Source organism: Oncorhynchus mykiss, chromosome 2 (genome assembly GCF_013265735.2).
Source record: "Oncorhynchus mykiss isolate Arlee chromosome 2, USDA_OmykA_1.1, whole genome shotgun sequence".
NCBI lineage: Eukaryota > Metazoa > Chordata > Actinopteri > Salmoniformes > Salmonidae > Oncorhynchus > Oncorhynchus mykiss.
Genome location: NC_048566.1, coordinates 33,142,909 through 33,160,582, shown reverse-complemented (window position 1 = coordinate 33,160,582; position 17,674 = coordinate 33,142,909). Strand labels below are relative to the sequence as shown.

At 40.3% G+C, this 17,674-nt stretch overlaps 1 protein-coding gene and 1 long non-coding RNA gene across 4 annotated transcripts in view; one reads left to right on the top strand and one right to left on the bottom strand.

The window, feature by feature from the left end:
- Positions 1-520: 520 nt before the first annotated feature.
- Positions 521-17,674, bottom strand: part of LOC110487588 — a 29,746-nt gene continuing 12,592 nt past the window's right edge. For all 3 annotated transcript variants that reach the window (XR_005036446.1, XR_005036445.1, XR_005036447.1), the window contains 3 exons: positions 6,319-6,386; positions 4,420-5,458; positions 521-4,338 (listed from right to left, as the gene is read on the bottom strand). This is a non-coding gene — a long non-coding RNA (uncharacterized LOC110487588). The remainder of the gene's footprint in view (positions 4,339-4,419; positions 5,459-6,318; positions 6,387-17,674) is intronic.
- LOC110487587 (protein rapunzel) lies at positions 4,974-16,209 on the top strand. Its single transcript, XM_021559504.2, has 3 exons — positions 4,974-5,053; positions 8,646-8,702; positions 13,024-16,209. The coding sequence occupies exon 3, from the start codon at positions 13,118-13,120 to the stop codon at positions 13,799-13,801; it is 684 nt and encodes a 227-aa protein (XP_021415179.1). The 5' UTR covers positions 4,974-5,053; positions 8,646-8,702; positions 13,024-13,117; the 3' UTR covers positions 13,802-16,209.

The following is a 17,674-nucleotide window of genomic DNA, read 5'->3' as shown; positions in this document are numbered from 1 at the left end:
TCACAGTATTTTGAATGAATTGTGGTTTATTTGGTAGCATTTCGTAGTGTGACTGGTTTTACTAATTGCATTAGTGCTGTACAAAGTTAGAGGTGCACTATTTGGTAGATTCCTCCTCTCCCCCTACCTCTGGCTTCCAGTGGTGATACCTGAGGTCAACCTACCCCCTCCCCCCTCCCCATCTAGTACTTCTGAGTGTGAGACCTTCCCAGGCAGTAGCCTGTCTAGCTCACAAACTAGAATCAGGGCGCCCACTCCGACAAGGTTAATTGACCCACAGTCCCACACGGTGACATGATATCATTGACGTGACGTGCAAATGAACGATAGAAAACCTATCGTGCAAATGTCACCATTCCAAAAACAATTGTGTGGTGGCCCCGTGCCACCCCCGGCACGATGCCGCCCTGGGCAGCTGCCCATGTCGCCTAATACCTAAATATGCCACCACGTGTCTCTGAATTATAAACAATGTATATGAGAAGAGGTTATAGTAACAATCTAACACTTTACACTTCAACATCTTGAAATATTAAATTTTATTGACAAAAAAAAATCTCTGTACAATGTTGCATTGAATATCGTCACTAAAGCAGCATAGAGTATCGCCAGTGTATGTAATTTGTAATAATCTATTGCATGTAGGATCCATCTTCCGTTGCCTAGCCCTAGTGCTTATAGAAAACATCAAAATGAACATAGAAACATCAACATGTATGGCATATCATGGACAGAAGAACCTTAACCTGAAATATTGCTCTTGTGTATTTATTTTCCCATTGTTTATTATAACAATAACACAAATATAAATAGCAGAGGTGTCATGCCCAAATGGGTCACAGGGGAACATGCTCCCCTCGGATTTGTCCTGTTTAAAGATATTTACATTATATACAGTATATACAGTACCTTCAGATGGTATTCACACTCAACTTTTTCCACATTTTGTTTTGTTACAAAGTGGAATTCAAATTGATTTCATTGTCATTTTTTGGTCAATGATATACACAAAATACCCTGTTATGTCAGGGGAAGAAAAAGTATATATATTTTGTATTAATGGAAAATAAAACACTAACATATCTTGATTAGATAAGTATTAAACTCCTTGAGTCAATTTATGTTAGAATCACCGTGGGCAGGGATTACAGCTGTGAGTCTTTCTGGGAAAGCCTCTAAGAGATTTGTACACCTGGATTGTACAATACTTGCCCATTATTCTTTAAAAAATGTGTCAAGCTCTGTCAAGTTGGTTATTGATCACTGCTAGACTGCGATTTTCAAGTCTTGCCATAGATTTTCAAGCTGATGATTTAAGTCAAAACTGTAACTAAGCCACTCAGGAACATTCAATGACGTCTTGGTAAGCAACTCCAGTACATATTTGACCTTGTGTTTAAGATTATTGTCCTGTAGAAATGTTAATTTGTCTCCCAGTGTCTGTTGGAAAGCAGACTGAACCAGGTTTTCCTCAAGGATTTTGCCTGTGCTTAGCTCTATTTCGTTTCTTTTATCAACAAAAAAAAACCTCCCTAGTTCTTTCCAACCCATAACATGACGCAGCTACCACCATTCTTGAAAATATGAAGAGTGGTACTCAGTGATGTGTTGGGTTTGCCCAAACATAACACTTTTTATTCAGGACAAAAAGTGTATGTATTTGCCACATTTTCTGCAGTATTACTTTAGTGCAAACAGGATGCATGTTTTGGAATATTTGTTATTCTGTACAGACTTCCTTCTTTTCACTCTGTAATTTATGTTACTGTTGCCGAGTAACGATGTTGTTGATCCATCCTCAGTTATCTCCTATCACAGCCATTAAACTCTGTTACTGTTTTTAAGTCACCATTGGCCTCATGGTGAAATCCAAGAGTGGTGTCCTTCCTCTCCGGCAACTGATTTAAGAAGGATGCCTGTATCTTTGTAGTGACTGGGTGTATTGATACACCATCTAATGTGTACAATTAATAACTGCACAATGCTCAATGTCTGCTTTTTTAAATTTGAGTTTTTTACCCTTCTTCCAATATGTGCCCTTCTTTGCAAAACATAGAAAACCCCCCTTGTCTTTGTAGTTGAAGCTGTGCTTGAAATTCACTGCTCGACTTAGGGACCTTACAGATAATTGTATGTGTGAGGTACAGAGATTGGGTAGTCATGTTATACAGTATCATTGTATACAGAGCGAGTCCAGGCAACTTATTATGTGACTTGTTAAGCACATTTTTACCTCTCAACTTATTTAGGCTTGCCATTACAAAAAGATTGCATACTTTGACTCAAGTTTATTTTTTCAATTAATTTGTTAACATTTCTAAAAACACAATTCCACTTTGACATTATGGGGTATTCTGTGTAGATAAGTGACACACAATCTGAATTTAATAAAACAATTAAATTCAAAACTACTAGCCACCTAGCAATTTGATGTTGGCTTTAGCTATCCCAGATAGGTTGAGGCAATCAATCAAGTTAGAGTAGCTAGCTTGTCTAACTATCATCTTCGCTGGCATGCCTGCTGGCAAGATTGGTAGACTTTAGAAAAGCAAGCAATAACTAAATGTACTGAATAAGACTCACATTCCTTTCAATATTTTACCCATATTTTAGCAGAGATGCAGAGAAGCATATTTCGTTTTTTTAAAGAATAACCAGGAGTATACAGACAGCTCAAAAGGTATGCTTAGATATGCAGAAAAACAAAAGTGTTTAACATAGAATTTAGCGTAGTGATTATGGCTGTAGATAGCAAGACAAATATGTTTAATGTGTTTGAAAAATGCAAAATTCTCCAACTAATGAACAGGAGCCAAGCCCACCTCCTGACCACCCCCAAGCCATTCATTACTGTATTACTGTATTTCATCCATATGCTCTGTTCCTATGTAGAAGCGTTGTGACGTTGGCGCGTGTTTTACGCACGCAGAACATAGCGTAGCCACATAGCCTGCTCTGCACTGCCTCATATCATAATGGGAATGCGATACTGTTACACTGCAGATATTGATGGATTTTATTGATATGTGTTACGACTTGTAGTGAAAGGCGACATTTAGCCTTGCATTAATCCCTTATGTATAATTCAACTTTAGGTAGCTAGAAGGAATGGTTTAAAATGTAAAATGCTCAAATCATATGCTCTTATAAGATGCCTAATTTGTCGAATAGTATGCACCGGCATTTAGGTTAGCTTTTCCCTTGTAGCCCATGCAATGGTCTGCCTGTCTGCAAACAAACCCCCATCAACAAGGGCGTCCATCTTTCGCAACGTCCAGGTTTGTGTAGGCCTACATGTAAATATTTACGCATTCAAACCGCCGACAGACAACTAAAATATGAAGCTTACTACCACCATGGCTATTGGCTACTGTTCAGATAAATTACCAGTTCATTTCTGTTATTTGTTCTTATTCCGCTCACAAATGTGCTCTATTCTAGTCAGACAGCTGCGACTGTTCTCGTGAACAAAAGCGACAGGCGCGCGCCAGCAGCTGACATCTCCAATCCTGCGCTGAAGCCTGTCTCCATATTCTGAATGTACCTAGTGTCTCATTATAATTCGATTAAATATAATCTAACATTGTTTACGAATACATGATTCATTTTAAATAGCATATCTGTGCTGTAGTGCCGATATTCGTTCTGGGTAGGTGTTTAGGCGTTTGTTATTCAAAGTTTTAAAATGAAGACTACGTTTTAACGCTCTATTTTGATACTGAAGGTTTGGATTGATCTGCTGTTGCTTTGGGCAGTTGACGACTGGTTTGGGGGATTATTGTTTTAGGACAAAGATCATCTCAAGTCTGGACTCGCAGGAAACCAAGTACTGGCATTTGTTTTTCACACCACTTCTACCTTGGCAATTTTTAAAGCATACTCATTTCATGTCTTGATGATGCCTACTGTCAGATCCTGATATATAGCTGCTTATTCAGGTAGGCTATATCAAATTGGGTTCAGTCAAGTCTTAAACTGCTAGGCTATGCTTTGTTCATTTTCTGATAAGTTTATTTTAAAAACATTAGCATGTTATCTTGTTTCAGGACCATGCTCTCAACTGTAAGCTAGTATAGGCTAGTGCTGAAAAAAATATTATAATAAAGTGGTAGGTGTATATTGTAGAATATATGGTAAATATGTATAATTTCAGTTTGAGATGATATATTACATCTTAAAATATTTTTAAAATATATTTTATTTAAGTATATACATATAGTTTTGAACAAGAATGAAGTCCTTACCTTATGCACTGCAATGTGTCCTGTCAATTAGTGAGCTTACCTGTTGGGCTTTCAAAGCGCGGACCCCAAAATTGGCATTTGTCATCCGCCACCCCTTAAAATGATAATTTGTTTAGTAATATATGAAGAAAAACATTCTTAAAAATTACATTTTAAACTTCAGGAGCTTAATTACCTTCTCATTGTGTGAGTGGAAAGCTCCTTGTCCCAGTGGATACATCTCTGCACTTTTGGAGAGGGACACTTGGAGACAGTGCTCTCTTTTTCCTTGATTGCATCATATTCACACCAGAATATTTTCCTCTGCATTCAAATGGTCTGTCTCAATAAAAAGGGGTCTCTGTGTGTCCAAAATATCCTCTAGCAATGATTTTGGGCAGCTCTAAGAGGCCCCAAGGCTTGGTGAATCCACAAAAACCCAGTGGAAACTCTCTGAGAGCTCATTTGTGCAGCATGTTACAATTGCTTCTCAGCATTGGCTGTATGACTGGTGGATGGGCCATATGATGTGAAAGCCATTGGGGGGGAGGACAGAGGGAGTTAGGGGAGGGTTATTTACTATAGGGCCAGTGTCATACCGTTTGAAAGGGACATGTTGGCGCCTGTGGGACTATGTACCCAAATAGGCCCTTACTGAGCATCTGGGGCCTTCTGTATTTTACAGTAATGGTTGAGTCCAAAATGAGCACCCCTACACATTCAACTTACATGGAAGTGCCCCTTTTGCAGGGATTTCTGGGAAGAAGAAGGAGGCTATCGAGGTTGGGACTTTGGAGAGAGAGAGGTATAGAGAGAGGCACTTTGTAAAGGTAAGAAAAGCTCTGTTCCACTATGGTTAGGGTGCCATTGGATGAATATGGGGTATATAGAGACTAATCTCAAAATATATCCAGAAAAATTTAGGTTTTCAGGTGCTAGGTGGTGTCTGTATAATGTTATAGAGAAGGGAGGGTCAGGCCATTATGCTGTGCATAAACAAGGAAATATGGAAGCACGGCTAGGGGGAGCCATAGCTGGGAAGGGAAGGGAGCTTGCTGGCTCTATGCTACTGCAGAGGAGAAGTTGGTTGGATTTAGTACTCACAAAGTCAGTAAAACTCCGGAAGAAACTGTATTGTTATCTATTGTGTTAATTAGTCAGTTATTGTCAGATTTATATTGGTCTCAGGGCTGTTGTCCAAAGGGAAGTCCTCAAACTGCCTCACAGGCTGTGCTCTGTAAAGAAAGATGGGAAGATGTCATGATTGAACAATAAGAGACAGAAAATTATTCAAATAAAGAGCAAACATGCAAATGGTAAACTTTGCAAAGATTTTAGTGTGAGATAACATGTAGAATTTAGTTAGCTTGCTCTGCTATGTGCTTTTTTTTAGAGAGCTGTAAAGATGGCCGCTCCACTGTAGGGAGAGTGTTGAGAGTAACTGCCCACTTCCTGATTGAAGCACCATCGCAACTGCTTTGTTTGCATTCATGCTCAGGCAAAATGTGGTGTTTGAATACAAATGACCAGCTTTAACTTAGAATTAAGTTAATTATTTTGGAAATAATGGTGGTATTTGAGGTTACAGGACATGGGCCTAGACTAACTGCTTCAAACAGGGAGTGCTGCAGTGTTCTGAATCTCTGAAGGCTCAGCTATACAGTAGCACAGTGGTGATCGGTTAACCTGAATTGGAGACGTTAGTTTAACGGGCCTTGGGGCCTGGTCAGCTGTTTCCCTGAAATAACATATTGGGTTGACAGCCCATATACATAAACTTTTCCATACATACACTTTTCTACTGTGTACAAACACAGTTTACTATGGGATGGGTAGAATTGAAACCACCAGTTATAAAGCATTCGATTGGGAGGAACAGTTAAACACAGGCTTCATTTGCACAAAGGGTTAAATTACACTGCCGCTTGCTTGCATTTCTGTGATGATGATAGACATTGATAGAGTATTAATGTGAAAATGTCTGTAATAGTGCTTTATGTTTCTTAATTTACTTAATTCCTTGCTGTTTTTGTAGTAAAAAAAAAAAAAAATGGCCCCCAGGTTAAAGAGAACAATTAACCCTTTCATGACCTACTTTTCAAAGCTGTATTGGGTTGAGTCGGGGGTGATGGGTAACAAGTTCTTTCTCAGATGCGGTGTTATCTGGAAAGGGAAAGACACAAAAAGAGAAATAATTACACAAATGAATTAGAAATTGTATCCATAGATATATTTCAGATCTCAGAAAGTGACATGTTGTCTCACCGGTGTGGTAAGGAGCACCGAAAGCTTTTAATCAGATTTCTTTAAGCTACTATCTCCCCATTTGCTTCTTTTCAAGTGCCTTCTTTCCCCCATATTAATTTAAATAACATCCTATCCAAACCCACTAACCAATATTTGCCTGAATGTAAAGGGTTAAAACATGCTCTGGAGAGACATTGCTACGCAGTCCATATAGTTGGTGCTGAAATCTGACTGAGTTTTTTTCCCCACATAAAAATATGTACATTTACTGCCCCCTCTGGTAGATTCAGGCAGAAAAGAGTGAATTTGACCAAAGACAAACAGGCAACCTGGGTGTTCCTCACACTATATAGTGTGCAGTGCCTCAACTCTTGATAAACCCTTGTCTCCGCCTGTACATTTAGGTGAACCTCTGCCAGAACCCATGTACATTTAGCCACTGTTGTAATGCCACAACTGGGGTGTATGTTTGTAGTGGCCGTGGTCTCAGCAGGCATTCCTATCCTGCCATTTGCACTCAGAGGTGAGTGACTAAAAATGAGATTATGAGCAGGCTCTCACTTTGACACCGCTCTCAGTCTGATATCTGTTGAATTCAACTCGTGACTTTGGTACATTAAGGCTGTGCTTTTTCATAAACACCTTAGTCTACAATTACGCGTTTCTGTAACATAGTTGAACATGAGCACAAGTACCACTGTGAAGAATGAGAAATCACTTCTCAGACATTAATCCTCAACTCATATAAATTCAATTAGCCTCTGAATTCCTCCACTAGAACACAGTGAAATGATTTAACTTCATGTACAGTAGTGTCTTTAATGTAGTACTATAGTTATGTCAACCGTGCTGCCCTACAACAGGTTTCTCTTCCACCAATATTGAGCTCAGTCTGTCGTCTCTGCTTCTCTGTATGACTCAGTGTCCCACCCAGTGGCTGTTAGCGCACATTGCTTCTAACTACCACTCGAAGGGCATGATTTCCTCAATTAGCCTGCTAGCGTTGCTATCGCAGCAACACTGGAGCTATCAGTCTCTTCCATAGAGGCACATTCATAATCGGCCTGGTGCTGAAGTGCTGAACAGAGGGCTGCTACGCTTAAAGAGAAAATGGTTAACTCCTTCACTGCCAAATGCCACTGCTACTCCAGATTTTAGACTTCTGTTTTGGTTTGTAGCTACTGTATGTTCTACTGCAGCAGTAGCCATGTGAGCCACAAAAAGTGGATTGAAGAGTAGCCCCCCCCCCGCCCCCCCTATTATTTTGGCTACATCTCGTCTGTGCACTCCTTAGAAACAGCTGACAATGGGAGTCAGTTGCACGACAGCTGTGTGACTGTTAGCAGCTGAAAAACAGAAACGCAACCATGGACACCCTCATCTCAGTAGGTCTTTGTGTGCATCATGTGGCATTATATAATAACTTTCAAGATCATGTCCATGTAAACCCACACCTGAAGACAAACGCAGCTAAAAAACCAACAACAGCATCTTTTGTATTTGTATTTCAAACATGTGGAAGAGATGACCCAGCATTTGACCTTTAAGCCACCTCAGTTTCAGTCGCAGTGATCTAGGTACACCTTTGGAAACAACTGCCGATCTTTGAAAACGTCCATCACTCTCACTCAACTCATGCAGGTTAAATTAGCACCGTGAAATTATTTCACTTAATGTAAAGTAGTGTCTTTGATGTGGTACACAACAGTTTAAGCAACTGTGTTGCCATAGTACAGGTTTCTCTCCCACCAAGATTAAGCTCAGTCTGTTGTCGTCTCTGCTTCTCTGTATGACTCAGTCCTGCCCAGTGTATGTTAGCTTCCATTGTATCTGACCACCACTTGAGGGGCACGACTTCCACATTTCGCCTGCTAGCGCTGATATCACGGCTACACTGGAGCGATCAGTCTTTTCCATAGAGGCACATTCAAAGCAGCGTGGTGCTGAAGTGTTGAACGGAGGGCTGCTATGCTAACAGAGATAGCTGTTAACTCCTTCACTGACAAATACAATGTATCTGTATAGTAGGCAATGTGATCCCCTTTTAAAAACTGCATGAAAGGCTGTAGAGAGAAATGCTGTCTAATCTCATCTAGAAATTGAAAGAACACTTCGCTGTGCACAGATGCAGTTCATATTTTCCCCAAATCTTGATGGATGTTGTCTTTTCTTTAGGCGTCACATCGATCAGAGCCCGAAGTCGCAGTCCAGGAGCTTGTCAAACCCTCCAACGTAAGCAATTCCTCCACTCACTTGTCAACGGCTACAAATACTTCTTTACAAATTTTACTCAGATCATTTTACTTAGATATTTTACTCACTGGGATAATACAAAGGCTCTGTCTGACACTTTTTAGTATAGCCTACATATGGAAACTTATTGCAATGTGTATAACATTATTTTGTTTGTTGCTACAACTCTGGGTGTCAGTTGCTCAATAGCTGTGGTACGGTTGAGGGCAGCAGTGAACACCCTCATCCCAGTAGTTTTTTGTGTGCACTTGTATCATCTGGCATCATATAGTGTCTTTGATGTAGTACACTACAGTTTAAGTCAACCGTGCTGCCCCACAACAGGTTTCTCTTTCACCAAGACCGAGCTCAGATATTCTGTCATCTCTGCTTCTCTGTATGACTGTGTCCCGCCCAGTGGCTGTTAGCATCCATTGCTTCTAACTACCACTCAAAATGTATGACTTCCTCACTGGAGCTACCAGTCCCCTCCATAAAGGCACATTCACATCGGCCTTGTGCTGAAATACTGAAAGGAGGGCTGCTATGCTAATGTAATGGAGGTAAGAAAGTGACATACGCTTACTCCACATAACTAGCTTAAATGTCGCCAATGGTGCTATCGTATCCGATCATTTTCTATAGAGCAACTGGTTGGTAAGTTGTCAAGGAGGGCGGTCGCGTGTGTTTGCGATTAGAGCGCCACTGGTTTGAGCCCAGTAAGGGGACACGGGGACAGTGGAGGAAGCAAAGCTGTTAGCAGCACACTGGTTTAGGTTTCACTGACAGAGATGGTTGTTAACACCTTCACTGCTGTCCAATATCAACTGGAAATTGAAAGGACACTATAGGCATCTGAGTCACAGACCAGGAGTTAGCCATTACAATTCCTCCACTCACCTGTCAACAGATACAAATACAGAATTTTAAAGATACAGAATTTTACTTAGATATTTTATTCACAACAATGATACAAAGACTCTGACACTTCTTAATGTAGCCTACATATCACCTCCACTTTGATTAAAGCGTTCACAATTTTACCTATGTTTCTGTTTTATGTAAACTTACTGCAATGTGTACAGTTTTGTTTTAGCTGTTGCTATACCTCTATGAACTCCTTAGCTGACAATGGGTATCGGTTGCACGACAGCTGTGGTACTGGTGTTAGTATAATGGATGTCACGCTTCTTGCTTAGCGAGTACCACTTCCTGATTCGGCTCACACAGAGGCTCAAACCCAGGATCTCTTGTTTTCTAGCACATGTGACCGCCCTCCCGAAGCGTCTTACCAGTCACGCCACACAAAAAGCTAGCTATATGGTGGCACAAAGTGGGGAGACTTCAGGGTGAGGAGTAAGTTTTACATATCCCCCATGTGCTACATTAGAAGCTGTCTTGAAACAGCAACCATGGACACCCTCATCTCAGTAGCTCTTTGTGTGTGCAGTTGCATCATAACTTTCTAGATAATTTCCATGTAAACCTTCTGAAGACGCAGCCAAAGAAAACACAAAATATTTCAAATCTTTTAGCACTTTGTCATTGTCACTCCTCAGTTCTCTAGTTCCATTCACATTAATGAAAGATTTCCATGGAAGTTGGCATCACTCGACACTGCAGCCATGGGATAGTGAACCAATCAAAAGTGGATTGAAGAGTAGCCTTTTCCCCGTAACCCAATCAGCATTGTGTATGCATGAGCCACTCCCACACCCTGCCCTTACATGGCACGGAGGCCTGGCCAAGGTCTACAGATGGATGTAAAGGCTGCTAGTTCAGAGACAACAGGGCCACAATACTAAGACCACTACAACTATTACTACTACTACAACAACAGAACCACAACTACCAAGAGCACTACTACAGAACCAGGAGGGGAACAGCTTCCGACTTGTCTCAGGTAAGATTCGATTACTAATCATAATTTTAGATTAAATCAATGGACATTGAATTTATCAAGCACAATAGCATATTTTTTTGGTCACAATTTCAGATTGAATAGTGCTAGTTGTAGAACGCACTGATATCAAAAGACGTAATCCCTTCCAATGATTGCATAAAAAATGGTACATTCATCAATACTCTGAGAAGAGTATTTATTTAACTAACATTTCCATCTAATGTGTGACATAAGGTTTTTTAAACTCCAGTTTCAGAACTGGACAGCAACCATCTGCCACTGGCTGCAGCAGAATACTGTAGTCAGCCGATGTTCAAAGAGCAGACTAATCTGTTCTTCAGCTGTACGACAAAATTCTATTATTATTCAGCTAAATTCCAGATGCAGTTGCAGAATGTGCGTACACACTCAAATGTTTGTCAAAGATTCATGAGGCTGCTTTGTGGATATTCTGAATACAAGTCAAAGCAAATCACCCCACATGATTGAAATGCAATAAAGTTGGCACTACTTGCAGACATGAGCGATGTAAATACTAAAATACTCTCTTCTCTCTCTAGGACGACAGTTAAGTCGTATGTGTAGCAGCAGCTATGGACAAGGAGACAGTGGTCATAATCCTACAAGGCATGGAGAAAGTCTCCTCCTTCGCCGCCACCAACCCACTCTTCGACATAGTCACTGCAGTGGTGAAGGTGACAAAGGACCTGGTCGCCAAAGACCTCACCCAAGACCTGGACACCCAACAATTGGGCCACATCCACGCCAAGCTGGAAAGCATCTCCAAGACAAACCAGCAGATTCTGAAGCAGATTCACCTGAACGAGGTCAATGAGAAGTACAGCAAGTATGAGGAGTATATCAAGCACCAGTACACTGCTCTCAACACCATGGTGAAACAGTTCAATAACAACCCTGAGGGAAGAGAGCGCTACATGAAAGATTTCCAGGAAGTCTATGAGAGAGACAAGGATACCCTTGCTCTAGACACATACTACCGCAGTGTCATAAAAGAGAATACAACTTTTGAACAAAGGGGTTTGCTGGAGGTGTACCTAGAGCACTACAAGCAAAACCGAGACGTCATGGAGAAAAAGTGTTCCCAACTGGCTCATGTCTTTCGCATGGGCCTGATGACACTAATGGCATATACGGTGGTCACAGAGGATGATGAGGTTGAAGTCAGGGAGAAATGGGCCCCCAGGGTGAAGAAGATTCAGGCCAAGATGGATGAGGCGCTGGCCCAGTGTGAGGGGAACTGATCCTCATCCACTCCCAGGGTCGGGTGGGCATATGAGGGCTTTAAAGGGATACTTTGGGATTTTGGCAATGAGGCCCTTTAACTACTTCACCAGAGTCCGATGAACTCATGGGTACCATTTTTATGTCTGTGTCCAGTATGAAGGAAGTTAGAGGTAGTTTTGTGAGTTACTGCTAACTAGCATTAGCGCAATGACTGGAAGTCTATGGGTACCTGCGAGTCATCTAACTCTGGGGAAAGTAGATAAAGGGCCTCATTGGCAAAATCCAGAAGTATCCCTGTAAGGTTAAAAGCTGTTTGGAGACTAGTCCTCTTCCCTCAATTTAAAAAGAAAAGTAATTTCCTTTTGGGTGGTGGGCGATATTCTTTGTCAATGAATGGAATGGATTAAATCTAGATTGTATAATATTTTGCTATGATCGGTGTTGCACTTCAGCCCTCATGTTTTCAATTTACCACTGCCGACTCTGTCGTTTATTTTCAGAAATGAGTCGGAATGCATACTTTATGGTAACCTTGTATATCATTGTTTTTTCTTCATTCGATTAAGTGTATTTTTGCTTCTTGACTTTTTCTAAATAAATGCTTTTTTGCACTTGTTATTCATTTTTATGCTCTTACATGGAGTTGTGTAAATGACACCAATGGTGATAAAACCTAGTCCACTTTATTAGGTTCAAAACACTTACACAGAGAATGTTACAAAGCGTACATACTGATGAAGTTGATTTTCAACAGTGTTGGCCAGTGTTCATTTCAAACTATTTACAGAGTTACAGAAACTCAGTGAGTGTTAATTTTAAATTTTTGAAATTTAACTAGGCAAGTTGGTAAAGAACACATTCTTTTTTTACAATTATGGCCTACCGGGGAACTGCCTTCTTCAGGGGCAGAACAACAGATTTCTTTTACCTTGTCAGCTTTGGGATTTGATCCAGCAACCTTTCGGTTACTTGCCCAACGCTATAAGCACTAGGCTACCTGCCGGTTCTAAAAAAGCTAAAAACACATTCGAAAGTGTAACATTAACTCTGTGTAGTGTGGAACAATATAGATACTTTTTTGTCTTAAGTGTAACACTATTAGAGTTTAAAACATTCACTTTTCTTTTTTAAGAACTTGTCAATAGATTGCTCTACTCTCTCTCTTTCTCTTAGACTCCTGTCTCTCAATCAGAAGCTACCATCCTCCCCAACCCTTTCAAGCACTACCTGGTTTGGACTTCTGTGTCGTGAACCCCTGCTTGCCATCATGTCGGAGATGGAGATCGTGGAGGACCGGGCCAAGCTGAAACAGGGCCTGGTGAAGGTGCTGCAGTGTGTGGCCACCATCTCATCTGCTGCGGCTGTGGTCAACCCCATTTTTGGCGTGGCCGGCTCTCTAATCCGAGTGGTGCTGCACCATGTGGACGATGAGGACATCCAGACACTGAAGCGCGAGTTTGGCTCTGTCAACCGTGCCCTGGACCAGCTGTCCCAGCAGAACCGCGGCGCCCTGCTACAGATCAAGAAGGAGACGCTGGACGGCCAGTACTGCTGTGTGGAGGAAAACCTGCGCAACCAGTTCCGCAAGTTTATGGAGATGGTGGAGGCACGGCCTGAGCACTGTGAGCGCAAGAAGGTCGACTTTGAGGAGAGCTACTCCAACGACCTAGGCGACCAGAACCTGCACACACTCTACGAGGGTGTGGTGGGCAAGCCCAAGCTGTTCAGCCGGCCCATCCTGGAGGTGTACCTGAAGCACTCGCAGGGCGACCGCCGCACCATGGAGAACCTGTGCACGCGCCTCACATACCTCTTCTGCATCGGCCTGATCGCCCTCATGGGTTACGCCGCTGTCATCGGAGACGACGAGGAGGGCATCAGCGACGAGTGGACCGAGAAGATGGAGCACGTGCAGGAGAGGATGCAGGAGGCCCTCCAGAAATGCAAGTGAAGAGAAGGAGAAGGAGGTGTAGAGGCTGCTACTTGTCCTCCATACACAGGACTCTCTCCACATTCCCTCTAGGACCCCCCCCCCCCCCATTCCATATGCTCAGTTCAGGCCATTATAATGAGCCCTTCTCCCCTCATCAGCTTCATGTGATGTGGATTCATTATTCTTTAATGATCACATGGCTATTCACAGTTGGTATCTATGAGTTAGAGGTAAGTAAATTGAATGAAAACAGTCAGTGATTTGCCTCATCCACAGCAGTAGTCAATGAACAGACCTATATAATATACGTGAATGTTGATATGGAAACCTGCATACACAGCGGCCTGACGATCAACATTTGGACTGGCTCTCAATTAGATTTAACTATGCCATTCCTATCTTCTAAAGAGTAAGATGGAGTGGTTTTAATGTCTGACAATACTCAGCACTTTCGAAAAAATATATTCTCTTGCTGGTATTTGCTGGTGATTTAGAGGGAGACACAGAGAACAGGCTCATTCTGTTGCGTGAATGTAAGATTCACCATAATGGGTATCTATTTGAACAGATATATATACTCCATGCAATTCTAATAGCGCCACTGATGCAACCTAGCACTTTCAGTAAAAAAAAACATGATCTATACTGTGGACACTATTAACATAGCATGCCAATTGCCTAAATACAAAAACAATTGACTTTACAGTGGGTTAATTAGTATTACTTTACTAATTACTGTAGGTAATTTGTAACCATATATCTGCAGCTAAATTGACTGTTATTTAGCATTTAATTGGAGATAGCATAAAAAAACTATTGATAAATTATGCACACCCCCCCCCCCACACACACACACATACACAACACTAGCATTATATTGCTTCCATAATTATTCAACAAAAACACTAGACTGTCTGTCAAAGCGCTTTGGCCCGGATAATGAAGTCAGTGGAATGATAATCATACTGTAACTAACACTAAACACTTGTAGCCTGTTTTAATTTAATACCAAAACTGGCCTACTATACTGTCCAAAAACACTACTGTTTCCTTTTCAACCATATTGTTTGGTGTTTGTTTGTTTTCATGAACCCACTATGGTGGGTGTGATGTAAGCCAACCAAGTGCAGTTACTACACTAAACTATACGTGACAACTAATCGCACAACAATACAAAAGGTCAAAGTATACATTAGCTTTAAGTGCTTTCTCTCTTATGGGTTTTCTTGTATCACAGATCAATTAAGTATTAGCAAAAATGTTTGTTTGTTTTTACCAAGGTTGCGTTCATAAATTCACTCTGGCCATCTACTACGATTTCAGAGCACTCTCGTCTGAGTGTGTCGTCAGATTAATTTTCGAACACGCAACACCCATTGAATATGACCTGTGTCAATAAACATCTGCAAAGAAAATATATTTAAATTGTTGCCAGCAGCACAGTTAGTCACCAACACTCTACACAACACGAGTGAGGTGTTCTCTCATTTGTGTCTTGAAGTAGCTAGCAAGCTAGCCAACTTTAGCCAGTTATCTTAGGTGCTTGACTGCCGTTGTGAGGTCAGAACGCTCAGATCAACCCTATTCCCCGGCCAGAGCGTCCATTGTGCCCTCTAAACGTTCAAAGAGCGAAAGGCTCTGAATATACAAATTGAGAATCTGACAACACTCAAAATATATGAAGGCGCAAATTACGAACACACCCTAAATAATTTGATTTCTGGGGAATTATCTTTGCTCTGTGACCCCCTTTCTTTTCACTTAATCTATTATATTATTTTCATATTTTGAAGCAATTTACACCACAATTAATGTAAGAGATATTTTTTTTTTACTCAAATACATTATGGTGATGTTTTGTAGATGTTTTCGGGATTTTATACATCTTAAATGGCCATAGTAGTTTTTATTTAGATAAGAATCCTCTCATAACTGACCAACAGTGTCTCTTACACTGTGGTCCATGTTCCGTGTCCCCTTACTGTGTCTTGCCTAAGAAAGGGTTCACAAAGTTATGTTTCCTGTTCTTTACTTAATTTGTTCTTGTGCTCTAAAGGACTGCTGTTTGATTTGATCTCTTTCTTCTGTGCTATAAACCCCACTACTCAGATTTCCAGTGTTACTGATGTCTATACTCACAGATCCAAGAGAGCTCTCCATATCTGTGATTCATAACCCTATATTCAATGGAATGGCTTTTCTGTGGTACCAGTCCCTGTCTCTCATGTTGTTACAACTGAGATGTATGGCTGTTAAATAGTTATAATTCTGTACTGTTAAAATTAATAGATGGGAATATATTTACCACTTTATGGCTTTCTGAAAATATATGCTCCTCATCTAAACTTCATAGCCTATTTTTTGTTATGTTCTTTGTTGGCTGGTTGTACTATGCAGCACTATCAATAAAGATTGAATGTAAAATATCACTTGTATTAGATTGATTTTATGCATTAAAATATCTTGAGGCATTCACAATAGTATTATCATTTTAACTTGGTTTATCTCAAAATGATGATGATGGGCAATACATACAGTCAGGTCCATGATTGTTGGCACCCTTGATTTAAAAAAGTCTATACAATAAATAATACAATTAGATAAATGCTCAGTGTAGTTACCGTCGCAAAGGGAGACTGCTAGAGTATTGAAAACAGGTGCAAAAAGATATTCTTTTTAACCCAATCTTTTGAGACTTGTTAAACAAAATCTCATTCTCTGAGCAATTGTATTAGTATAAAATAATAATTTACAAATGTTTCTGAGCATGCAATATAGTCTACACCCTCTTCAATTTTGCTTCCTTAAAATGTTAACTAAAAAGGGATTCAATTCGATTTGTTTATACAGATCTGCACAACCTACTCAACATTTTCAAAGTGAAAGAAGGTTATAGAAATGTTTCCATATAAATACAAAATAAACTGAAATATCATAATTGGATAAGTCTCCAACCCCTTAGTTAATACTTGGTGGAAGCACCTTTGGCAGCCATTACAGCTGTGAATCATTTGGAATAAGATTCCATCAAATTTGCACAACTCTTAGGGCAACATATATCCATTGTTTTTTATCAAAATTGCTCAAGCTCATTACATTTGGTTGGGAATCATTGATGGACATCAATATTCAAATATTGTCTCTGATTTTCATGCAAATTTAAGTCAGGACTGAGACTAGACCACTCAGGTACAACTCTTGGAAAGCCATTCTGGTGTGTCTTTGGCATTAAAATGTGTCTAATTGTCTCACTGAAAAATAAAACCTTATCCCAGGGTTAGGTTTTCAGAAGATTGAGGCAGGGTTTTCTCAAACTTTTTACCTTGGTTATGCTCCATTAATATTTATTTTGATCCTGACATACTGACCAGTCCCTGTTGATGACAAGCATACCCATAACGTAATGCTGCCATCACAATGTAGTTTTTTTTAAATGTATTTATTTGCTGTTTTGTCTTGCAGTATTACTTAACGGCCTTGTTGCAAACAGAATGGATGATTTGGAGTGGATTTTTTTTAACACAGGCTTCTTTTTTCCCCTTTGTCATACAGGCCAGTAATATGGAGTGAATGCAATGATCCCTTTCTATTTTCAAATATTGTGGCGGCAGCATCATGTTATTGGTATGGTTGTCACCGGCAGAGACTGGGGAGTTTGTTAGGATCAAAATAATTCATCTCAGTCTTTTGAAAACCCTGGGATTTTATTTTTCTGTAGGACAAGTACACACATTTTAATGCAAAATACACATCCAATTATGACATTTCCATATTATTATTATTATTTAAAACTGTTTTTGTATAACTTTGTTTCACTTTGAAAATGTGGAGTAGATTGTAGGGAAAAAAGTCTCTAGGGAAAAAAGTTCAAGGGAGTGTAGACTTTCTATA

Excerpts from the sequence above, each read along its gene's own strand:
- LOC110487587 (XM_021559504.2), top strand. The coding sequence starts at position 13,118 with ATGTCGGAGATGGAGATCGTGGAGGACCGGGCCAAGCTGAAACAGGGC.